The sequence below is a fragment of the Anoplophora glabripennis genome, unplaced genomic scaffold (assembly GCF_000390285.2).
Source record: "Anoplophora glabripennis isolate ALB-LARVAE unplaced genomic scaffold, Agla_2.0 scaffold68, whole genome shotgun sequence".
NCBI lineage: Eukaryota > Metazoa > Arthropoda > Insecta > Coleoptera > Cerambycidae > Anoplophora > Anoplophora glabripennis.
In genome coordinates this window covers 1,489,596-1,500,811 of record NW_019416739.1, presented here as the reverse complement: position 1 = coordinate 1,500,811, position 11,216 = coordinate 1,489,596, and the positions used below count along the sequence as shown (strand labels likewise).

General features: G+C 40.5%; 1 protein-coding gene across 1 annotated transcript; it reads right to left on the bottom strand.

Annotated features, from left to right (window-relative positions):
- Positions 1–1,059: 1,059 nt before the first annotated feature.
- On the bottom strand, positions 1,060–2,271 carry LOC108905194. The gene has a single exon (XM_018707981.1). The coding sequence runs from the start codon at positions 2,269–2,271 to the stop codon at positions 1,060–1,062; it is 1,212 nt and encodes a 403-aa protein (XP_018563497.1).
- Between the last annotated feature and the right edge of the window lie 8,945 nt (positions 2,272–11,216).

Here is an 11,216-nt window from a genome sequence, read left to right as displayed (position 1 = left end):
ATAATAATAATATAATAATAAATAATTAATTTCAAAAATATATAACAAAATATTTTTGCCCCGCTGTGGTGCTGGTCTCTAGACATCCGTGGGCTTCTAAGAGCCTACGGTACAGCTCCTTGTCTGTAACAATGAGAGAGCAATTTTTAGATATAATTTTTTAAATATTGAACAAACGTTAGCATACGTTTTAATATTTCTCGAAATGGGATTAGTTTTGGAGGTCCATCTTTCTCCTCCTTCTCCTCCTCTTTATTCGTTTTAATATTTAGTATATCCCATACATATGGTGGGACGGTGCACAATTTGCATGTGCATAGTTCTCCATTTAACAATTCGCTCATAGTAATAACTCTGTGCTCACTCATTGCTGCTACTGCTACTACTAATACACTGAATTGGATTTATGCTATCAGACGCGCGTTTAGCGTCTCACTCCCCTCTCTCCTTCACTACTCTCTCCCCACCCCACCCCACTCACTATTCGAGAAATGAAACACAGAGTTCAGCAATATTTTTCCACTATTTAAAATAAATAAATACAATAATCAAGCTTATCTCTATTAACAATATACCATTTATATATAGCATATACATTCTGCCTAGTGCAGTGTAAATTATTAATTTTATGTCTATTACAATGAAATTTTAAGCTGGATAACATTAAATCTTTTATTCTACTACAGCCATACGGCTCCAAGTCAATAATAATATTATTAGGTAAATGAGGCTCCAGCCATCTCTTTTTCTCCAATCCTTCTCACGAGGACAGGCTGCTCCTCGTGTAACACACTATCGGATATGAAATATCCGAGTCCACTGTACGGTAAATTATCCCACGATGACGACCATCTAAGACCGTGTACATGATTCACAGTCCAGTCGATTTGGATTTTTACACTCTTCCTGAGATGTTTATAGGGAATTTTGGGCTCGACTATTCTATTCACACAGGATCTGTCGTTAATGTTAAAAATGGAAATTTCCTTGCACCTGAAATCCAATTTTTTGTATTGAAATCCCTGCAAGTCGTTATGTACATAGCTGCTGATGCTGCTACTAATAAGTGCGAACTATGCTCGTCAGAGGGTTATAGTACACGATCCTATCGTGAATTATAAGACAATAGGCTGCGGTCTCCTTCGGGATATTGTCATTAGTACCGAATTCCAGCCTAATGTCAACAGTTCCCGACTTTAGAACCTCATTCTGACAGGAACAATCGACGACTACCAGAGGAGCCATATGCTTGTACGTATATGTAGTTAGAAAAGGCTCGCTATCCTTCTGATAGTATGATTGTTGAAATTGAGCATACATGTCATACAGGATGGCATAACAATTCTTTGAAAAATCCACATTCAAGTTATCGTACGGGTACGAATCGGAATTTAGAAAAACCTTGAAATTGGTCAAATTGCAATGATCAAACTGGCTCATGGCCTTATCAATCTTATTCTTACGGGCCACTTGGAAGCCGAAAATTATGAATCGAGGCTTCTCCAGCTGTGAAGAAGTTTTTATGCTCCAAGTATGTGTCCGGGTCTCGGTAAGCAAGGGGTACTCGTGCAGTTCCCAGCTACGGAAAGGCACAGCCAATTCTACGTTTCTGTCGATATATTTCAACAATTTCAAACGTTCCGCATCAGCCACCGATACGTGTGGCACCTTCCATGAAACACTCTGTAGTTGTACACGGAGACCCTCATCGTCGCCAGCAACGCCCACGATGGCGTTCGTATCAGTGGAGCCGCGAATAAGTACCAGCTCCTGTCTCAAATTGACGATAATTTTCTGGAAATCTTCCCCGAATCCCATGCATATCCTCAGAGGGATGCATACGTCGAAATTGCCCTCGGCATCGGTGAAATGGTCGCTGATAATCCAGCCGGCATTTTCCAACTTTAGGCTTTCATTTTGACTGATTGACACGTAGTTCTTCATGATGGTCGTGAGGCCGGGGTTTCGCGATCTATCCACAGGTATACCATTCAACTCGTATCGGATTTCGTCGAACAGCAGCAAAATGCCCATCCTGTCGAACTTTGCCGTCGCCGAAACCGTGCCATCAGCTTTGCACAGTCTACCTCTGATATACAGGAGACTATAATATGGAGCCGTATACGTATCCTGCTGCTGAATCGGGATGCGGATTTCATCGTTGTTGTTCAAGTTCGTCGCCGAATACGGACCGTGGGAACGCTTCTCGAAATTTACTATGGCGTTATCGAAGAGCGGCTTCTCCAACACGTTTAGAATATTAGAATTCATTGTGAGGTGGGCAGTAGCACTTTGTAGCCCAGAGAGTACAAAATCTTCTTGTTTTGCGATGTGAACCCTTTAAACGTCACAGGTAGACTAATTGATTTCGCTCCAGGTGAGGCTTTTAAAGGTTTTCGGCTGTGACCGACGACAGCGAGCCCAAAGCCACTCCGGATTCTAAGCCCCATTCCTCTTCAGGTGCAGTCTTAACGTGATGACTTCTCCACGGAAATTGATCAAATCCCCGTCTTGATCCACTATTTTAATGGTTACACCCTCGATGCGACGCTTGTTGACCGGCAGGTAGATTACGTTGGCCGGAGAATCTATTATTTTATAGCCAGGACCGACTCTCGGGAAAAATTCGTGTAAGATGTGACCCGGTTGACCGTTAATGAAACTGTTCGAAACGAGATTGCACTCCACACAAATGGCGTTGACTTTTTGAATTTTAATAGGATTATTGGATTCGTGAAACTTGTTCGCCTTTAATTTACGGTTTTTATATCCCAATAATCTACCTATACTGTTGGGTTTGTTGAAATTAATTGTCGTGTTTGCTTTAATTTCACACTTTAACGTATTTTTATTGGATTTTATGGAAACAAACACTAAATTATCGGGGAGATTAGTATCGGTAGCGGTGAGCTCGGCTAAATTACTATTTATGTATGTATTTATATCTTCTATCTCGTAGGATCCCTCCGGTATTTTTATAACTTTATCAGCATCACCGTAATAGAAACGATTATTCGTAGAATCAACATTCGGTATGGAGTGGTAGGCTAGAAAGTCCGTAAGCCCGATTACATATTCAGCATCGTCCTCGAGCTCAATAGGCGGGTAAAACTGCGAACTCAGAATCGATGAATCACCCGATAACGTAAGCGTATATGACATATCAACACACACGTGCACTGTTCTGCTTGGATGACTCACGCCGACTGACCGTGACTTTATCAGCGTGACTCATTATATAGGAATTTCAGACACAGATGTCCACAATTCACCGTATCATACGTCTGGTATTGTTTATGATTATATTTGACGCGACATGACTTTAGATATTTTAATAATTCCACAGGCGGTCTCAAATTACCGAAACTATCGAAATATACGGCTTCAGGTCCTCTCTTGTAATATGCCGTCCAATGAGTACCTGCACCGCTGTCACTGTCCAAATTCAGGATCCCGCACTCGTTTTTGTGTACATTTTTAGGTAATCGATCCCTCATATAGACGCCTCTGAAGTGTGGAATTTCCAATAATTTTACGTATTTAAGTAAATCTTGATCGGTGAGAGCGCGATTCGGTAGTTTTTCTAGTCATTTGCTGGCTTTCTTGGTCTTGTTACAACACTTCTTCTTCTTCGTCTTATTCATATACAGTCCAAGTCCTTGTCGATAGGGGCGTAGGTAGAGCCCTTTGCCGAGAGCTATTGCCTCCATTTTTTCGTTGTGACGTTGAGATTCCTTAAGCTGGGTGGCTGCATTCCGAGCATCGTTTACAGCCTTGGCGATGCCCGCAGCTCCACCAGACAGAGCACCGAGAGCGCTAAGTCCCGCAAAAATGGGAATCAGAGGCAGGAGACCGCCAGTCTTTGGAATTGGAATTACGCGGGCCTTTGGATGTGATATGCCTCCGGTGGAGGCCTTCTTCATGCGTTCGGCTACTCGAACAGCCTTCTTCACGGCATCCTCAACGGTGCTGGCCCGACGTACAGCTTTGCGAATTTTATCAGAAACTTTGCGGAATGTTAGAGCCCCGCCGGATTTTTTCACAGGCTTCTTCCTCTTGGGCTTCGCGATCCCCCAGCCCAATTTAACTTTAGCAGCCATGGCTCCGGCTACTCCCGCAGCGGCTGCCCTCTCAGCCAGTGAGGAATCTTTCGCGAACACCCTCTTCAGAGCTTGATGGGCTAATTTTCTGTCTGCTACGTTTCTGCCCGCCACGTCAGACACTTTAGTGTACTCGATGTCGTGGTCCTTGCATGCGTTATCAAGGCCGTTTATGCCTTCGTCACCGCGAGCAAGCCTCTTGGCCAACTTGGTGCCGGGGCCACAGAAACGATACCCGGGAATATGTGCTTCGAAAGGTAACTTGTTGATCAAAGAATTGAAAAGTGCCATGTTACCTGTACCACGCACGTGAACAAACTAAGGTGCGCCAGGTGAGAGCTACCTATTTATAGTCGATGCACACCTGTCTTTCTGTCAGTATTGACCATGCGCTTCAAGAAAGAAGTTGCGGCAGGTGGCAGTCTCGAAATCGAAAACATCGATTTCGTGGACAACGGCGATAAGCAATTCAAAAAACATGGGCCCCTGCTACCACATAGTCTTACATGTATTATATGTGGATCTTCGAACTGTGGTAAAACGAACGTGATGATCGGTCTGCTGACTCATCCGGATGGATTGTACTTTAAAAATGTTTACGTCTATTCGAAATCGTTATATCAGCCTAAATACAAGTATCTGGAGAAGGTGCTCCATTCACTTGTTGAAAACAATCAGTTCAAGGACAGTGATGACATAATACCACCAGCCCAAGCTAAATTTGACTCGGTGTTTATCTTCGATGACGTAGCATGCGATAACCAGAGCCCGATACGTGACTATTTCAGCATGGGTCGACATAAGCGGGTGGATTGTTTCTATCTCTGTCAGACTTATACGCGTATACCGAAGCATTTGGTGAGAGACAATGCCAACTTTATGGTGCTATTCAAGCAGGATGACCTCAATCTCCGACATGTTTATAACGATCATGTGAATACAGATATGAAATTCGAGGATTTCAAACACATGTGTTCCTTATGCTGGACAGATAGATATGGGTTCTTAGTGATAGACAAGGATAGCGACATTGTCAGCGGTCGGCGTTACCGTAAAGGCTTTGATACATGTAAAGGTGTGCATTATCATTAGTCATTCGTTAGCCGTGTATCATTATGGACGCGACCGCTACCACTAATAACATTATCAAGGCCCGAAAGTCCATCAAACGAAAATTGGAGGCTCTCAAGCGTCATGATCAGCTGGTTGAAAAATCTTTTGCACCCATCACGGCCCCACTTCGAACGATTGCTACGAATATCAAACAAGTATCAACACCTCAGTCGCAGCTGTCGACCTTGCCCGTCGTAAAACAGGAGATAAAGAAGTCCGAACCAAAGAGTGAGATAGAAGAAACAACGAGTAATGCCGATAGCGATAACTATATGGATCCCGACCCCACCGAGAGGGACGGCGGCATCGAAGAATCCAATTTTGACGAGGAATATCTTGAGAAATTCCACGATCTGCCTAAATTCTACATATCCGGACTGGTGCATGATACTAAAGATAGCTTTGACGTAAAGTATGGCATCAGATACAATCTCGACGAAGATGACTTCTATATCGGAGATTCTAAAGTCCAATTCGTTGACGATAATGTGCTAATAAAGGACAGCGAATATGAGGGAACGAGGGGCCTCTTTGAATTGTTGTTTAAGAAGCGTCCACTTAAAATTTACACGAGCGACGATGAAAAGAAATATGCTGACATCATTAGAAATACCAGTGCCAACAGACTGTCTTATGACTCATCGAAGCCGATATCGGGCGGAAATAGCTGGAAATATAAATATGTCATAAAGCCGATTCTTCAAAGGCACCGACATCGTGGTGGCGGCGGCAGTAAGCTAATGATGAATGTCACAGATAACGCTATCGACTACGTGTACTGGAACGATCCCAACGAACTTGTGGATCGACTTAGGCTTTTAATGGCCTCCCAAGAAGCGGGAAATTCCAATCACGTAAATGAAATGAACAGCATCATCGAGGAGCTTCTGGAAGCCAAATTAATTGCACCACGTGATTAATTATTGATTAGTTTGTGTGGGGTGGCCGTTCAGTAAACATGTCAGCTGTAAAGAGGGATATTGTTAACGAATTACATAAGCCTGCAAGAGTTAATTTTAATAGGCGAAAGGTAGTAATTCACGGGCTAGATGATCTCTTTCAAGCCGATCTCGTGGAGATGATACCATATGCTAAATTCAATAAAAATTATCGTTATATACTGGTTGTAATAGATGCCTTCTCAAAGTACGTGTGGACGGCTCCACTTAAAACAAAATCCGGCGAAGAAGTTGCTAGTGCTATGAAAAAGATTCTCGGTACTGATAGTCGAATACCTCGTAATTTACAGACGGATTTGGGCAAGGAATTTTATAATAAACACTTTCAAGCATTAATGAGGAAATTTAATATTAATCATTACTCCTCGTATAGTAGCAAGAAAAGTTCGATTGTGGAACGTGTTAATCGGACACTAAAATCCATAATGTATAAAGAATTCAGCTTTAACGGTACCTTTCGCTGGTACGATGTGTTAGATAAAATTGTGAAAAAATATAACAATACCAAGCATAGGACCATTGGAATGAAGCCCGCGTCCGTGAACAAGAGCAATGAAAAGATACTTCAGAGTTCGGTTTATAATTATCCAACGGTTACATATTCACGTCTGTCAAAGTTCAAAGTAGGAGACCGGGTGAGAATAAGCAAATACAGAGGGGTGTTCGATAAGGGTTACACCCCTAACTGGTCCAATGAAATTTTCACTGTATCCAGTATTAAGAGGACTGATCCTGTTACATACTTACTGTCTGATGCTCAAAGTCAGCCAATAAAGGGATGTTTCTATACGGAAGAGCTGCAGAAGGTCAAGCATCCTGATGTCTACCTTATGGAGAGGATAGTGAGGAAGAAGGGTGATCGAGTTCTGGTGAAATGGCTAGGATTTGATAGCACTCACAACAGCTGGATTGATAAAAATAGCATTGTTTAATTTTTTTGTTATCTTGATAATGTAAAAAAAAAACACTATTATTAAATATTTATTAATGTATTATATATTAAATTTTTTATTATTAAGTATATATCACTGTATCTATTTAATTTAATAAATTAATTTAAAAATATATCTGATTTTTATTTATTTTTTAATTTTAAGGGGAAATAGGGAAAATAAAAGAAAATAATTTTAATTAATTATTTTATTAAATATTTATATAATACATACATATATTATACAGAACATATGGAAGAGGTTAAATTTGATTGATTTTGTTTACAAGTACAGGTTCAATAATATAAGATAATTTTTTTATTCTTTCTTGAAATCGGACACGGTCGATTGCGTCATGCATCCAACGCTCGCCACATCTAGCTGTCCTGTGGGCGTAAGCCCAGTGGATTATGTACCGGGTGTTGGTATGATCGTTGAACTGGACCCTCTTTTTGATCGGTGATGTGGACATTACGTATCTTCCTCACAATCTCAATGTACTTGATGTCTTCCTTTAAACATTGGATATTTGCCAGGAATTCATTTAACCTCTTCATATATTCGGCTTCCATATTTTTGTTACTCCACAAATTCCAAATTTGTGGTATTGGCAACCATGCCCTTGCTCACTAGGTATACAGGCTTCTCCTGAACTAGTTTCTTCAATTCGGTAATGTCAGAAGCCGAAATTATTTTTATGTAGCGTTCGGGTAAACTGACTTTGCCCTCTGCCAATGTCACTACTACTCGAGGTCCAAACTGGCCCAAGACAATGTCGATGTATTCTATTTTGTATTTTACATCAACTTCTAGTTGATTGGTTCTAATGAATGGCTTCACTAATGCTTGTTTGTTAATGGCAGCAAACATTTTTTGTTCTTTTGATAATTGTTTTCGATATATACTTTCAACGTCTCAAACTCGAATGAGCTGGAGACGCTCCATACAGCTATTTTATTCAATTTGTAAATGCTTGCTCAGCAAAAAATAGATGACCTCATGACTATGACATCATCATCACCATCCACACATTCTGCTCTTTGTGTTTTGCCGACATCCGCTATAGGACCATGTTCTTATCAAGAAATAACAACAACATAATACCTTATCACATTTTTTATTACCCACATTCTTTATTGTTTATACTGCGCTCCAGTCTCCAGACTCTAGATGAACTTGTGGTTACATGTTTAAAGCAGCCGACAAACAGTCGCACCTGCTTTCATACACTCTAACTTCTCACACGCATTCCGCTCTTTATGTTGAGCCGACATCCGCTATGAGTCCATGTTCTTACCAAGTATTTCTTAAAATATACCTAATAAATCATCACAATATTTATATTAGTGTCACAGATAACTCGCTAACATGCAGAATTATAACCTTGGGGCTCTGTTTACTTAGCTCGATAAATATTGCAGACCGCTTACGTTACCATGTTGCCATTTTTTAACTATCCCTTTTCTTATATTTTCTACCTTATAACAAAAAGATTGATACCAAGAGGCCGTCGCCGATGCCGACCTCCTGGTGGTCATTGCCGATGACGGACCCCGGCTTCTTCTTCTGCATTCCGCACCTGCACCCCGCTGCCCCCCGCCGCTGCTCATGCACGCACCTGGTGCCGCCTCTGACGTCACGCTCCTCGATGCCGACCTCCTGGTGGTCATTGCCGATGACGGACCCCGGCTTCTTCTTCTGCAATCCACACCCCCAACCCCCCGCACCTCACTGACACTTCTTCAGCGTGACCTTGGTGCTGCTGCTGGAGACCTGGTGCCAGCTCCGGATGGCGGCAGTCTGGTGGTAGCCTGGAGTGACCTTGAAGTGAGTTGGTAGCCCCACTGCTCTACTACTGATAATATAGAGTGCATTTTTATCCCACCCTCTTCACCTCATTGGGGAGGCATTTGGGAAGCTGGTGTGAAGTCTGTTAAACACCATATTAAAAGAATTCTTGGTTCTACAGCTTTGACTTACAAAGAATTGAATACAGCTCTCGTTCAAATTGAGGGAGTATTGAATTCTAAACCTTTATGTCTATAAATGATGATCCTGACTCGTACGAATATTTATCTCCAGGTCATTTTCTTACTGGTGGTAGTGTGTTAATCTCTTTACCCGAAGTAGATGTAACAGCGTTACCCACCAACCGATTGAAATTTTGGCAACAAGTCCAACAATTGAAGCAGGTATTTTGGAAACGTTGGAACTCCGAATATATAATGAAACTCCAACAGAGAAAAAAGTGGCATAACTACAAACCCGATGTGAAAATTAATAATTTAGTGTTAGTTAAGGAGGACAATGTACCCCCTCCATCGTGGTGCATTGCTAGAGTGATTGACATTTTTAAAGGCAAAGACAATCACGTTAGAAGTGTGTTACTCAAAACTAAAAATGGGATATATACTCGCCCTATTGTAAAAATTTGTGTTCTTCCAATTATTTAGTAATATGTCTTGAAATTAGTGTAATTTCAACGGCGTCGGGATGTTACCGCGCATGTGTCATAATATATCGATATTTCCCCCTTTGTGGTCACTAGTTGAGTTGGTGGCAGTTGGTGGCTGTCTAAGTTTGCCGATGCATGTGCATGTGCAATACATCGTTGCCCAATTGTTAATGTTCATTTTATGTTCTACTCATACATTTCATGCTGGAAAACGTAATATATGTGTTTTGAAAATATTGCGTATTTTATTAAATCAACAGAGGTAAAGAGAAGACCAGCAGGAGAAACCGAAGGAAACACATTCAGAGTATAAAGTGAATAAAGCAGCAGTCTTTGCTAGATACACACACAAGGCGTTTGTTTTACCCATTAGTTCCTACAATCTTCACCTAAGATTTCAGAAAAGTTTTTGAAACTCATACACTTTTTTGGAATTATGCCGCTTTTATTGTGCTTGGTCTGAAACGCTTTGTCCTAAACATAGAGTAATCCATTCGACCTGGATTTCAAGGATATAATCCGCAAGCTTCTTAAAAACCTTTTACAATTGTCTCTTATTTTAAAAATGTTCTTTGCCAAATTTAGTAAATGGATTTTGTCTTTTCCATTCCATTACTGCTTTTTTCCAAGTATTCTTGGATTAAAACTTAATACATCTGCAGGTTGAAGAATACGTGTAGTGTTGGGATGCAATGCCACCAAGATAATACTAAATCTACTACATAAGATTCGTATGTCAAATGGGTCTTATGCCCGTCTAAAAACAGAATTATGGGCAGTTCAATACCCTTTTGAATAATATATGGATGTAAAATATGTTTTAAGTAATCTACGAATATTTCAGCTTCCATCCAACTGTTATCGCTTAATCCCAACTATAAGGAATGCTCTTTTGAATGACGACACTTAATCAAGGGAAGAGTGATATCACCAGATGCAGAAAACTTGAATATAACGTCAGGTTTTGTTTTCCATCTCCCTGATCCACCTCATATACATTTTCAGCTCCAAGAGGGGCAATAACTTTACCCATCTTAGGGCAAAAAAGAAAACAAGACTCATTCCTCTTGAATATACGGGTAGGGTCTTGAAATATAGAAAATATTTTTTTTCTTTTAAATAGTTTTCTATTTGCCCAAACCTTTTCCTAATGTCAGCCTCTTAGACATTTGCTGATGCACATGTTACGGCTTCTGAAGTTTGATGCACCAATATGGGATGTCGCCTTAAAAAAGCCTCATACCAATGTTTTCCGGGCACATTATCATTAAAAGGTGTTTTGCGTTCAACAGAATCTAAAAACGTTTTCACGGATGCCTGTATATATTCCCTTCTACGGGAACGTCCTTTTTATTACTTTCTATAATTCAATTAATCAGCGACTGCTCTCCCTGTTTTGTAAGAATTGGAGAAGGACCCTTCTCAGTTTTTTTAAATTTTGCACTCAAACTAAATTGTAGAGTTGCTCGAGTAACTCCAAATTTTAAGACAGTTAAGCAACTTTGAAGCCTCATTTTTTATTTAATTTATTTCATTTGCAGAAAAGACATGGATAAAACAGATACTAAATTAATAGGACATGCCAACCATTTGGAAGAACCAAGACCAATGATTGGCTCCCTAACGATAAACAAATAGAATTTAACTTAATTTTGAA